Source organism: Callospermophilus lateralis, chromosome 3 (genome assembly GCF_048772815.1).
Source record: "Callospermophilus lateralis isolate mCalLat2 chromosome 3, mCalLat2.hap1, whole genome shotgun sequence".
In the NCBI taxonomy this organism is placed as follows: domain Eukaryota; kingdom Metazoa; phylum Chordata; class Mammalia; order Rodentia; family Sciuridae; genus Callospermophilus; species Callospermophilus lateralis.
Genome location: NC_135307.1, coordinates 173,718,786 through 173,733,644, shown reverse-complemented (window position 1 = coordinate 173,733,644; position 14,859 = coordinate 173,718,786). Strand labels below are relative to the sequence as shown.

At 37.7% G+C, this 14,859-nt stretch overlaps 1 protein-coding gene across 6 annotated transcripts in view; it reads right to left on the bottom strand.

The window, feature by feature from the left end:
* The window catches only part of Tpx2 (TPX2 microtubule nucleation factor), a 46,654-nt gene that overhangs the window by 31,006 nt on the left and 789 nt on the right, over positions 1-14,859 (bottom strand). For 4 of the 6 annotated variants that reach the window (XM_076851671.1, XM_076851677.1, XM_076851675.1 and 1 more), the window contains exons 2-3: positions 12,250-12,356; positions 2,979-3,152 (exon numbers count right to left, since the gene is read on the bottom strand). In XM_076851671.1, coding sequence (XP_076707786.1) covers positions 2,979-3,084 — 106 coding nt within the window. In that variant the 5' untranslated portion in view covers positions 3,085-3,152; positions 12,250-12,356. The remainder of the gene's footprint in view (positions 1-2,978; positions 3,153-12,249; positions 12,357-14,859) is intronic. The other 2 variants (XM_076851674.1, XM_076851673.1) reach the window with 1 other exon arrangement.

Below are 14,859 nucleotides of genomic sequence, written 5' to 3'. Positions count from 1 at the left end.
AGAGACATGATTATCTGAAAGAAAAGTGAAAGTAATATATTAAAATAAGAAAGTTCTGAAAGATTGTGGGATTAAGTTTTTTCTGCCAAGTTGTACTAGTATTTCTTTTTCTTTCATTCTTTTGTTTGTTTGTTTGTTTAAAGACAATCTTGGAAAAAGAAATCCTCAGGGGCTGGGGATATAGCTCAGTTGGTAGAGTACTTGCCTAGTAAACACAAGGTCCTGGGTTCAATCCCTAGCCCACCAAACAAAGAAAAAAAAGAAAAAAGAAATCCTCAGACAGCCCAGGCATTTCTTCCAGGCTCCAGAGAAGCAAGGACACAGGGAAGACCCCTCTAGGATAGCTAGCTCTCTTATATACCCCTTCCTCCCAAACCATTTCCAACAGACCACTCCTCTCAGGATTCCCAATGGATACCACTAAAATCCTTTCCCAAGAGAATGGCAGATGCCATCACATTGGGACACTATACTTAAGTGCCAAGTATGGCTGCAAAGGATTCATTTTTGTCCCTACCACATATTGATTTCTCCTTCAAGGAGGATGACGACATGAGAAAGAATAAAATGAAGGGGCCTCATCAACCACTGATCTCACATTATTATTCCAAAGTTAAGTAAAAACATAACCATGGGGCCAGGGCTGGGGCTGAATGGCAGAGTGCTTGCCTAGCATGTGTGAGGCACTGGGTTTAAAAAACTAAAAAAATAAAAGCATGTTGTCCATCTATGACTATTAAAAAAAATAAACATATTGTGGCCTGGCTATATGCCACATCACAGAACCAATTCTGTTATTGAGGACTGGGTCTTTAGGAGCAAAATCTTTCCACTTAAAAATGAATTGGGATGGGCTGGGGATGTGGCTCAAGCGGTAGCGTGCTTGCCTGGCATGCGTGCGGCCCGGGTTCGAACCTCAGCACCACATACAAAACAAAGATGTTGTGTCCGCCGATGACTGAAAAATAAATATTAAAATTCTCTCTCTCTCTCTCCCCCTCTCTCACTCTCTCTTTAAAAAAAAAAAAAAAAATGAATTGGGGGGCTGGGGATGTGGCTCAAGCGGTAGTGCGCTGGCCTGGCATGCGTGCGGCCCGGGTTCGATCCTCAGCACCACATACAAACAAAGATGTTGTGTCCGCCGATAACTAAAAAATAAATATTAAAATTCTCTCCCTCTCTCCCTCTCTCTTTAAAAAAAAAAAAAAGTTTAAAAAAAAAAAACAACAAAATAACATTAATTTGTACTTACAGTCCATTCCCCAAATATTGGGCATTTTAATTACAGCCTAACCATTAAACAATTTGATAATTAGGGGTGCACACTCTCACAGTCAAAAATCTGTAGAGAGGGCTAGGGTTGTAGCTCAGTGGTAGAGTGCTTGCCTCACATGCGTGAGGCACTGGTTTGAACTCCAACACCACACATAAAATAAATAAATAAAATTATGCCCATCTACAATTATGCCCATCTACCATTAAAACAATATTAAAAAAAATTTGCAGAGAATTTTAGGTTCCCTGCAATGAGGGTAATTACAAAATTGTAACAATAATGCAGTATTACTACAGTTAATTTTATGCAATTATGATTTTTGGTAGTTATAGATGGACAGAATGCTTTTGTTTATTTTTATGTGGTGCTAAGGATCAAACCCAGTGCCTTACTCACACATGCTAGGCAAGCGCTCTACAACTGAGCTATAGCCCCAGCCCCCTGCAGTTATAATTTAATGTCACATCTTTACATTTGTTTACATTTCTCTCAGCATATGGCACCATACAAAGTTCATAAGAGTCTGTGTATGTTAAGTTTTGATACATTTTAACTTTACATAATTGATTTGTACACATTTTATGGTACTAAATGACAAAATAAAATATTGTTTAAACAAATTTTAGGCATGCACAAGGAAGAGGAGGACTGAAAGAGTAGGACTACCACTGGGCAAATGGGCTACCACTGAGTTCAATCTCCAGAAGAAGGGAAAAAGAAAAAGGAAATGAATACACATTATATCAGAAACTCTGAAAACTATCACTAAACAAGTGGCAACACTGAACAATGTACAATGAACAAAAGCAAAATTGCAGAATCTGCAAGTGTGAATAGCTCCTTAGAAAAGCAGTGACACATGCTTGTAATCCCAACAATTCAGAAAGCTTGGGCAGGAGGACCTCAAGCTCAAGGGCAGCTTCAGCAACTTAGTAAGACCCCATCTCAAAATAAAAAAGGGCTTGGGATGTAGCTCAATGGTAGGATGCCTTTCAGTTCATCCTCCCATGCCAAAATAAAATTTGTGCATTCATGGCATACTGAACTTTCTGAAACTTCTAAGCTCTGCAATTGTCAAGTTTTTTAAAATTATCACGAATCTTAAAAAAAAAAAAAAAAAAAAAAAAAAAAAAAAAAACCATGTATGACTGGACCCATACAGTTCAAACCCATGTAGGTCAAAAGTCAAATATATTTCTATCAAGTCAGGGATGACAAAGTATCTTGGTGCACAAAGGGGTTTGTATATTAAAATTGTCTTCTAATTCCTCTTTGTTTTTTCATTTTGTTTTGTTTTACCTTTTGCAGTACTAAGGACTGAACCCAGGGGAGCTCTCTACCACTGAAAAACATTCCCAGCCTCTTTTCTTGAGATAGGATCTGGCTAAATTGCTTAAGGGCTTGCTAAATTGCTAAGGCTGGCCTCAAACTTGCAATTCTAGCAATTCTTGCAATGACTAGCCTCCCTAGTCATTGGGATTACAGGTGTGTGCCACCATGCCTGGCTGGATATTATTTTGAGGCAAAGTCTTGCTAAATTGCCCAGCCAGGCTGTCCTCAAACTTGCAATCATCCTGCCTCAGCCTCCTGAGTAGCTGGGATTACAGATGTGCACCACTGCCCAGATAAATAACTCTATGTTTGGAAGGTACTCAGAGAAAATCAAGCCACTAATTGTAAAATGGCCAGAGAAAGCACTTACCAAACCATGAATCTATGTTTTCGGAATCTTCCTCATCATCCAAAGATGTAAAATTAATGAAGTCCGAAGGAGCATCAAAAGAATAAGTTGTTGTAACTTGTGACATTGTCCACCCTTAATGCAGAAGAGCAGGTTTTTTCAGTATTTGTATCACTTTTCTCAACAGGTCACTTTCTGAGGAAAGAAATGATTCAGAAATTTGGTTGCAGCCAGAAGCAGTGGCACATGCCTGTAATCCCAGCACCTTGGGAGGATGATTCAGGAGGATCGAGAGTTCGAAGTCAGCTTCAGCAATGGCGAGGCACAAAGCAAGTGTGAGACCCTGCCTCTAAATAAAATACAAAATAGGGCTGGGGATGTGACTCAGTATTTGAGTGCCCCAGAATTCAATCCCTGTTACCCCCCCCCAAAAAAAAATTTTTTTGATTGCACATTAATCTAAGGCACTGATTCTCCAACAACTACTTTGGTTTTACTACTGAATTTTGCAATCCAGAAAATCATCTGGACAATATGCATTACTTTGTCAAATCAACCTAAAAATTAGTTGTTCCGGTTTTTTCTTTAGTAACTTGAACACACTCTTTTTTTTGTTTTTTGTTTTTTTTTGTTGTTGTTGTTGTTTTTAATTAAGGATTGAATCCAGGGGCACTTTGCCACTGAGCTATATCCCCTAACCCTTTTTATTTCTATTTTGGTTGCTGAGGTCTCACTAAGTTGCTGAGTCTGGCCTTGAACTTACAATCTTCCTGCCTCAGCCTCCCAAGTCACTGGGATTATAGTTGTATACCACTGTGCCTGGCTATGCCAGGTTGCTGAGAGCCACAGCATGTCCAAATGGCATGGCATTTTTGCCAGTGGTTGAGAGGTGAGCCATTGAGATGATGATGGTTATGTTAAGCTGTGTATTCAATTGTATATTAGACCCCTGCTGTCCGCCTCAGGTGCCAGCTACTTTTGGAGTTCTCCCTACTTTGGGGATTCCTGGAGAGTTTGCGTTGGTTGGGGAAGTGCCAGAGGAGGGATTTCCAGTTGGTGTTGGTGTGTCCCGGGAGAAGGCCGTGAGGGTGGTTTGCAGGAGTTCGGAAATAAAGTTTGTTCCTGCTTGAGTGGCTTGTGATTTGATCCCAGCCAAACTGCGGCACCAGGTGTTTTATATATTTATTATTTTATTATTTTCCCTCAACCTTAACTTTTATATCTACCAAAAAAAATCTTACCAAAGACAAATTCAAATCTCTGACATCTTTCCAAAATTCAAGCTTTGTTTATATCTCTGATATAATACACAACACTCAATTTTTTTTAACACATTTATTTCTTTAGTTACTGGGGATTGAACCCAAGGGTTCTTTACTACTGAGCTATATTTTCATCCCTTTTAAATTTTGAGACAATGTCTTGCTAAATTGCTAAGGGTCTGGCTAAATTGCTGAGGTTGGCCTCAAACTTGTGGTCCTCCTGCCTCAGCCTCCTGAGTCACTGGGATTACAGGTGTACACCACAATACCCTGCGCATACCATTCAATTTTATATTAGTTAACCATGCAAATGTCTCTCCTAATAGACTGAAGGTTCCTAAACACAGGAACAGATTTTATTTATTTATATCTCATCCATTTGTTAAGTAGCTTAACACAGTACTTTATACACAGTAAAAGCTAGATGCAGTTTTGCCAAATACAGGTTTTCTTTCCTTAAAAATACATTCAAAAAATGTTCAGGCATTGTGGTGCACACCTATAATCCCAGCAAATTGGGAGGTTGAGGCAGAAGGATTGCAAGTTCAAGGGTAGCATGGTCAACTTAGTGAGATATTATCAGTGCCATCTGACCTATAATATCTGAGAATAGTATATTTCATAGGATTTGAAATATCGTCTCATTTATTTATGGGAAGTAGGTGGACAGGGAGATAATGACTGGCATGTAAATGTAGAAAATACTAGAGAGGCCTCCTTGTTTCTGAAAGTTTGTGTGTGTGTATGTGTGGTGGCAGTACTGGAGGTTGAATCTAGGGCTACTCTTCTGCTGAGCTACACCCTCAGCCCTTTTTATTTTTTATTTTGAGACAGGATCTCACTAAGTTGACCATGCTACCCTTGAACTTGCAAGACATGGGAAAATCTTGGATTCCCATGATCTTAATGCCTATTGAGGTCACTGGGAACACTTCCCAGGCAGGAATGTAATGAACACAACTAAAGCTGGGGGAGGGAAGAAGCAGGAATGTAACAAGAGCAATCCCACTTAGCCTTCTAAAATTCATGATTCCACCAAAGCATGCTGCTGTAAAACACCTGGAAAAATGTTCAAGTTTAACCCCTCGCATCCTTTTATTCTCTCTTTTCTTTTAAAATTATGAAGCTATTCAGTTAGCTTCTTTAGAGGGCAGTTTCCATGTTTTTTCTTGATAGGTCTTGCCAAATACAGAAATTTATCTTATAAATACTTATGCATGTATAAGAAAGTTAATATAGCATTGTTCAAAAAGTTAAAAAAAAAAAAAATACCAAATCCCACCAATAGGAGATTGGTAGAACAAATTATGACACAACTATATTATGAAGTATTAAATAACTTTAATATTAGGTAACTGCAGATGTGGCAATATGTATAGAATAGTTCTAAGAACAATTGAGAAATATAAGTGAAAAAGAGTGTGCCCTGAGGGTTGGGGTTGTAGCTCAGCCTGCCTCATACATGTGAGGCACTGGGTTTGATCCTCAGCATCACATAAAAATATTGTATCCATCTATAACTAAAAAAATATTTAAAAAGAGTGCATCCCCATTGTTTTAAAGAGGAAAAAGGCAATCTATAATCATATAATATATTTATATGTGGAAGAAGACAATGTTAATGGTAGTTGGGTCTGTGAAGGGAGCTGGGATATATGAATTTGGGAAAAAATTTCACTATATGAAAAGTTTCTTTGAATATGTTTCATTCATGTAGTCAAATATTCAATATGCTTATTCATGCTCTTTGAATATGTTTTGTTATCATGTAAATGCATCATTTTTAGGGCTGGGGATACAGCTCAGTTGGGAGAGTGCTTTCCTCCCATGCACAAGGCCCTGGGTTCAATCCCTAGCACCACAACAAATAAATAAACGTATAATTTTCAGTTTAAAAAAAGTTAAGTAGTATTTATTTACCCTTAAATCTACATTTGCAGTCCAGAAGGCATTGGACACTATTAACAGTGTTTTATACTTATTAACTAACTAAATCCTCACAAAAATTCTACAAAGTAGGTACTATTAGTATCTTCCATTTTGAACATTACCACAAAAGGTGAGGAAATTGAGACCCAGAGATTTTCTACTTATTCAGTCACAGAACTAAGAAGTAGCAGAGCCAAGGTTTGAACCCCAATAGGATTAAGGTTCTATTCTTATCCACTGCCTCTCAAATTTATTTAAAAATAGATATTTAAGGGCTGGGGATGTGGCTCTAGTGGTAGCGCGCTCGCCTGGCATGCGTGCAGCCCGGGTTCGATCCTCAGCACCACATACAAAGATGTTGTGTCTGCTGAAAAGACTAAAAAATAAATAAATTTTAAAAAAAAATAGATATTTAAGCTGGGTGCGGTGCTGCACACCTGTAATCCCAGCAACATGGGAGGCTGATGCAAGAGGATTACAAATTCAAGGCCAGCCTCAGCAATTAGTAATTCCCTCAGCAATTTAATGAAGCCTATCTCAAAAAAAAAAAGAAAAAAAGAAAAGGATACTGGGGTTCAATCTCTAGTACCAAAAAAAAAAAAAAGATGAGATCTAAAAAATTCTAAAATCTGGAGTCTCTTTCATGCACAGGGTTTTCCTATAATCATCCCTTCAGAAGAAGATAGACAACCAAATCACACTAAACCATTAGAGAAAAACAAGGGGTAGGGATGTAGCTCAGTGGTAGAGCCCCTGCCTAGCATGCATAAGGCCCTGGGTTTGATATCTAGTGCTGCAAAAAACCAACAAACAAGCTGGGCATGGTGATACACTGAGGCAAGATGATGGCAAAGTTCAGAGCCAGTCTCAGCAACGTAGTGAAACCCTATCTCAAAAAGGTCTAGAAACATGGCTCAGTGGTTAAGCACCTCTGGGTTCAATCTCTGGTACCAAAAAAACCAAAAACAAAGGCAAATAAATTCTGCTACATAAAAAAACTAAATATCCCCAACAAATTATTCATAAGGAAAACTTTGGTAAATTGCAAATTCTTTTCTAAATATACTAGGAAAATTCTGAGCTGAAATCTTCCCACAGACAAAACATTATCCTTTAATTTCTCTTTATTCTAAGTGTGTACTTTTGCATATAGTTTTTGCTCTATATAAGATGTAAGTTAGCCAGGCACAGTGGTGTTCACCTATAATTCCAGCTACTCAGGAGACTGAGGCAGGAGGATCAGCTAGGCAACTTAGTAAGGTCCTAGCTCAAAATAAAAAATAAAAAGAGATAAAGGTATAACTCAGAGGCATAAAGCTTGCCCTTGAGTTTGATCTCCAGTATGGCATAGAGGGGAGAACCTCTGAGTAGACATTGTAGAGAAAAAGAGACTATGCAGCTGGGCACAATGGCACACGCCTGTAATCCCAGTGGCTCAGGAGGTTAAGGCAGGAGGATCGCAAATTCGAAGCCAGCCTCAGCAAAAGTGAGCCACTAAACAACTCAGTAAGACCCTGTCTCTAAATAAAATACAAAACAGGGCTTGGGATGTGGTTCAGAGGTCGAGTGCCCCTGAGTTCAATCCCTAATAAGAGAGGGAAACCATTTAAGCAGGTTTTTCAAGCATCACAAAGGTTCTCCTCTGAGGTCTAGGACTGCACTTTATTAGTGGGGGATAAAGGGCGAGAGATACAAACCCAAGTATACTGAATCTTCAGTTAGGTGAAATTTTAAAACCAAAATATTATTTTCTTAACACGACCTCTTCTTTAAAAAGCTGCTTTTAGGGCTGGAGTTGTGGCTCAGCAGTAGAGCGCTCACTAGCACGTGTGAGGCCCTGGGTTCGATCCTCAGCACCACATAAAACCAAATTAACAAAATAAAGGTATAGTGTACAACTAAAAAATAAATATTTTTTAAAAAGTATTAAAAAAAAAAAAAAAAAAGCTTTTAGCTGGGTGCAATTGCACACACATGTAAGTGACCAGGAATACTGAGGCGGAAGATTGCAAGTTCAAGGCCAACCTCAGCAACTCAGCAAGACCCTGCCTCAAAATAAAAAAATCAAAAGGACTGGGGATATAGCTCAGCAGTAAAGTGCCCCTGGCTTCAATCCCCAGTACCAAAAAAAACAAAAACAAAAACACTTTGTTTAAACTATCTTTTGGTCTTGTGTAACCAATGAATAAGACAATCCCTACTCCCTGAAAAATAGGAATAAACAAACATGAATTAAGAACCCTGATTCTCTTCAATGACAACAAACAGCACAAATACATAAAGAAAACCAGCAGTAACTGCTGGGTCATGCCAGTTTCACCACACTACCTCTCCCATAAATAGTAAATATTAGAAGGTTAAAAACTTCAAATATTAAAGTCCTTAAGATCTAGCAGAAAATGGAACTAGTTAGAGCTAAAGACAACCATTTAAATGAGCCAAAAGCATGGTGGGAACTGGATGCCTTCCTGCACCCCTTAATCAAGATTGAATTTCTGTCAACAGGTCCCACTGGGAAAAAAAAAAGAGAGAGAGAGACATGCGTCAACCACATTCCCCCAAACAAGCCAAGCTGCCAAGAAAGAGAAGAGAATTAGCTTCATATTTCAAAATTATCTGAATCTGCCACAGCTAAGACTCCTGCAAAACTAGAAATATTCTGAGTGGAGAAATAGTTATTAATGATGAATAATCCTGCAATTCACCTGAGGAAAAAAGCCCTATCCCACATGTTATGATCTAGTTAAGTTCTTTTAAAAACTGCCTACTAAATGCCAATCCATCATATCATACAGTTCACTTTTTCTTTCCAAAAAAGGGACTTTAAGGAACTCACAGCCAAATGAGAAATAAAGACAAACAGGATACTGGATGATCCTTGCAATAACAGGGCATAAATAGAGCACACTCAGGAAGTACAGAGAACAAGGTGAAGGAGGGTCAGTGAAGGCTTCCTGATGGAAGTGATACCTAAAGGACAAAGGGACCTGCAGAGTTCTACAGATTAAAAATGAATGTTGAGCCAAGCAAGGTAGTACACAGCTATAAACAAGGATGAGGCAGGAGGATCTCAAGTTAATGGCCAAGGTAATCCCAGCTATAAAGGAGGCTAAGGCAAAAGGATCTCAAGTCCATGGCCAACTCATGCAACTTAACAAGACCCTGCCTCAAAATTTAAAAATTTTTAAAAAGGTGAGGAGGTTGAGGAGGTAGCTCAGTGAAACAATACTCCTGGATTCAATCCCCAGTGCTGTGAAAATAAATAAATAAATGTTTGACTTTTTCTGGGAGAAGAAATGGAAAGGAGAAACAAATAGGGACAAATACATATGAGGAAGACTGCAGAAGAAGCAATTGTAACCTATTTCCATATTCATCTGAAATTAACCTCCCATTGCCTCCTGCCTCTCTTCACTCTCAAACCAAAAATAACTAGACTTGACAAGGTCTATAAATCAAAAAGTGCAGGACCAGAGGGGGTGGGGGAAAGCTGCAGAGGGTACATTCTAAGCAGGGCTGAAATAGTGGACTAGCAGCTCCTAGCAAAACAAAGACTTTTGGTATGACAGATGCTCCCAAACTATCCAGTTTGTGAGATGTGTCTTGCCTATTTCTATTAGAGGGAAAAGCATGAGGTAAGCAATTGGTAATGTAACAGAATAAACACAGTTAAGCCAAGACTTTGTTAGAAGTATAGTTAGTTAAGATAGTCCCATCCAGGCAGTGCCATTTCCCCAGGAACACCCTCTCCTACTTTCACAAGGGATAAGAGATCCTGTTACATTACTGCAAGCAAAAGAGAGCTGAGTTACATTCATTTTAACAAGAGAAAACACCTACATTTTTTTCCTTTACATAAAGAATTAACAAGCGTCAGTAAATTACAAGATAATCCAGCGTGCAATTTTAACTGCTATTCAAAGTCACAAACTAAGTCTGAAGAAAGTTTAATGGACTCTGGTTTTCCACATTTATGTTTGCTAACTTCTATGTTGAAATCGGATCTGTTTACAGAAACAGATCTATGAAGCTTCCAAAATTGGGTCAATTTAAAATCCAATGACAATCCCTCACTGTCCAAACACTCAGAAGTCAGAACAGGACACATGGACACTTGTTCTAATTCATCACTGTCCAAAAACCTAAAGCAAATATATTTTTATATCATTTCTCTTTCAAACTTGTGAAATTCATATTATCCATTTTAAAGATTAGAAACTCAGTACTGCATTAATTTATGCATAGAACTCAATAAATCTCAAACCACTCCTGAGCTGTAGGACCTATACAAAAATCAATGATGCTGTTTCATTTAGGTCAAATAATGACACCGATCTTTGCAGATACCAAAGGAAATCTTTGTAGCATTCCAAAGTATTGTAATAATTCAACAGTAAGAAGTTTCAAGAGTTAATAAGGGTTGACTGAGGGAGGCTGTAGGATGTTACAAGCATCAACAAATGTCAATATTATACTTAGCTTTGTAGAGATTTATATACTTCAAATGGTATCTGGTTTAGGAAATACCCACAAGCAAAAAAAAAAAAAAAAAAAAAAAATCCAAGAATTTAACAAACATATTTAACCTGGAGTAGCAGAGAGAAGTAAACTGATAGGTCTAGATTTTTTTTTCCCCCCTATTATAGTACTGGGGATTGAGCCCAGGGGTACTTTCTGAGATATACCCCTAGCCCTTGCATTTATTTTTTGAATTAGGATCTCACTCAATTGCTAAGGCTGACCTCAAACTTGCTATCCTCCTGCCTCAACTTCCTGAGTAGCTGGGATTACAGGCCTGTGCTATCACATAAATATAATTTCAATGTATTTTCAATTATATACATATATATAATATAGTTTCAATTATAGTTTGCAATTATAATTTTTCTATTGTTTTGCTTTTTGTGCCATGCAAATGTCTTACCTATTTAAAAAATATATATATGTATGCCTATATCAATATATACTGTTTTAGTAGATATGTAAATGAACATAATCTCATAAGGCAACTTGGTGTTATCATGAGTATAACTTGATTATACATTTGGTATAGCAAAATCTTAAAAATAGCATTCTTAGTTGGGTGCTATAGTACACACCTATAATCCCAGGGGCTCAGGAGGCTTAGGCAGAAGGATCACAAGTTCACCTCAGTAAAAGCAAAGTGCTAAGCAACTCATGAGAACCTGTCTCTAAATAAAATTTAAAAATAGCATTCTTAGTGCTTGCCTAGCAATGGGCAAAGCTCTGGGCTCAATCCCTAGCACTGAAAATAAAACAAAACCCAGCATTCTTATGTTGAATTTTGTTTTGGCATTTCTTTTTTTTTTTTTTTTTTTGGTACCAGGGATTAAACTCAGGGGCACTAACAGTGAGTCATTTCCCCAGTCCTATTTTGTATTTTATTTAGAGACAGGGTCTCACAGAGTTGCTTTGCAACTCACCATTGCTGAGGCTGGCTTTGAATTCGCGATCTTCCTGCCTTAGCCTCCTGAGCCACTGGGATCATAGGAGTGTGCCACTGAGCCAGGCATGTTTTGGCTTTTTTGTTTGTTTGTTTGTTTTAGTTGTAGTTGGACACAATAGCTTTATTTTATTATTTTCATGTGGTGCTGAGGATTGAACCCAGTGCCTCGCACTAGCTAGGCGAGTGCTCTACCGCTGAGCCCCAGCTCCAGCCACTTGTTTTGGCATTTCTGAAAATTAAAAATAATTTGACCAGCAATTTCAGTGGGTAAATTACTATAGTAGAATCATATAATGGAACACCATATAGCCATTAAAATTAGATTACAGAAAAATTTAGCATGGGTAAATAAATATTCATGACCTAATTACTACGTAAATAAAAAGCAACAAAGGTTTTTAGTTTCTTTATTATTTTCTAATTTTTAAAATATAGGCACGGGAAAAAAAATGAAATCTATCAAAATGATAGCTTTATTTTATCAAAGAGGTAGGAAAATGAGTGATTTTTCTTTGTTTTTACATATGACATAAGTTTCCTTTCAAAATGTTACCTTGTAAAGGCACCTATTTAAACATTATATATTAATGTTTCCCTTCTTTTTTAATGTAACTCACTGTAAATACAACCTTACCTGTGATTTAATGGGTCTGTCAATCCACTTGCCTACAGGCTTGACTCAGAAGTTGCAATATACTCTTTCCTGAAATCTTGAAGTCAGGAAGATATTTTGTTAAAAACCTGGAAGTAGCAGAAAGGTGATGAAAAAGACACAAATTCTTTGTAGTAAAAAAGGTTAATGAACAATAGTAGGGGTCCATAAATTAAAGAACACGAATCATAACCAAGGGATGAGCCAGATGCAATAACTTAACACACAGTAATCCCAGTGACTCTGGAGGCTGAGACAAGCGGGATCACAAGTTCAAGGCCAGACTCAGCAAGTTAAAGTGGCACTAAGCAACTGAATGAGACCCTGTCTCAAAAATAATAAAAAAATAAATAAAAAGGGCTAGGGAATGTAGCTCAATGTGAGTGCCCCTCAGTTAAATACCCAGTACCCTGCCCCCCACCAGAAAAGGCTGCTTCTGATCAAGGACCTCCTAACATGCCAAACTGCTTAACAGATTGTTGTTGCATCACTGTAAAAGTATCCTTAGACTTTAGTGTATATTTGCTGTCTTCTGGTGTCTTTGTATTCCATAGTCTCACATTAAAGCAATATTTCCAAAGCCTGCCATTTAGGAACACTAACACCTAAAGGTGGTAGTGTGTACTTCCATTCAAACATCAGGCTCACTTAAAATATAAACAAACTTTCCTATTTATAATTTTATACTTTTTTCATTAATCTTTTAATTTCTTTCTACTTTACTAAGTGTTCCTTGACAAATAATATCAGAATCCCTTCCCAGTTATCTATCCCTTTTTTCACAAAATATTTCAGGCTGCTCATCTGTATGTCTCTATATTAAATACAGATTTCTCCATAGAATTGCTTGGGCTGTTCAATTGCCCTATGGTCAATTCTCTTTCCTAACTTCAGCCATGGCAAAGAAAATGAAGTTTGTCAAAGGACATTTAAATTCATTCCTTTCTTCTTCCCCAGCATGTCAAAAAAAGAGGGGGTGGGTAGAAAGGGAGATAGGGAGTAGAGAAGCCCAGAAAAAGTTGAAGGAAAAAATACATAGGCAACATAGAACTCTGAAACTCTTTCAGTATCTAAATGAAGAACTTTCCTGATAACACTTTCTCCTGAACAAGTTTAATTGCAACTGTAGGATAAATTACTTTTATGAAGGTTTGGATTGTACACATTTAAGGATAATTTTGAGCAAAATAATCCCATTTTATGTGATTAATTTGAAGGTTTAAACAAACAAAACAATAACCCTATTTGAATACAATTCAGTTTTTCATATCTGTAATTTTGTAGTGATTTAGGCAGATCTTTCCTTTGTATTCAACAGATATTTAGTGGGTGACTCCTATGCACCAGTAGTGCTCCAGTCCCTCAGTGCTGCTCTAGTCCCTGTCTAACCAAACTCCCTCTCAATGAGCCAATCTGCATCCCAGCTACTTCACAAAGCCACCCTTACCTGTTTTAAGCCTTACTGATCTCCCTCGCCTCTAAACTGCCAGAACACTTATAATAACAAACAGTAGAGCACTCAGATGCTGTCTTGTCTTGTTGTCACTTGGCAATATGAATTAAATCTATTTGTCTCCAAGCATACCAGAAAGCTCTTGAATACACCAATCTAAGCACATAGTACACCCTCAATTAATTGGCTAAGTAGTAGCAGGGAGCCAAAAAAAATTTGAACCAAGAATGACAACTTAGGGATGGAGTTGCAGCTCAGTCGTAGAGCTCTTGCCTTCTGTATGTGAGGCACTGGGTTCTATCCTCAACAACACATAAAAATAAATAGATAAAAGAAAGGTATTGTGTCCATCTACAAATGGAAGAAAAAAAAAAAAGAATGACAATACTGAGACACCCAAATCAACCAAAGGTACTCAAATTTAATTTGGGGGTGACATGACATGTTGTGTAATACACTGAGGCCAATACACACAAGAATATTCTTATTGCAGCAGCAAATGTACACCCCCCCCCCGAAAAAAAAGCACTTCTATTTATTTTTAACATCTGATGAGTGAGAAAAATTCAGTTCAAAGGCCATGGGATGCAAAACAAGCTAAGCCTGAACCAGGAAGTACACCAATAGATGAACGTAAAATTCCTCTTCTAAGCAGGAATGGTTTGGAGAGTCTCTGCTACTAAACTACTTAGAAATTTTCACATCAGAAAAAGAAACCATATATCAAGAAACAGAGGTTAAGATAGGAGGATCGCTAATTCAAGGCCAATCTCGGTAACACAAAGACCCTGCCTCAAAATAAAAAAAATTTTAAAAAAAGGGGGGCTGGGGGTGTAAGCTCGGAAATAAAGCGCCCCTGGGCTGAATCCCAGTACAAAGGAACGAGAGAGAAAGAAATAGAAAATTAAGGTTACGTCAATTCTTCAATATTATAATCTGGTTCCGGTTCCCTTTCCCCTCCTATACGTCTATAAATGTTCCAAGAAAGGAAATTACAAAGGCAAAACTAGTAACTCGATACCAAGGAGGAGGGATAAGCAAATATGGATAACTTTAAGTTCCCAACAAGACGAATTTAAGTGACATTACACTCTCCCTCGATTATGTTTGCACACCCTTTTATCTTACACAATCTTTTA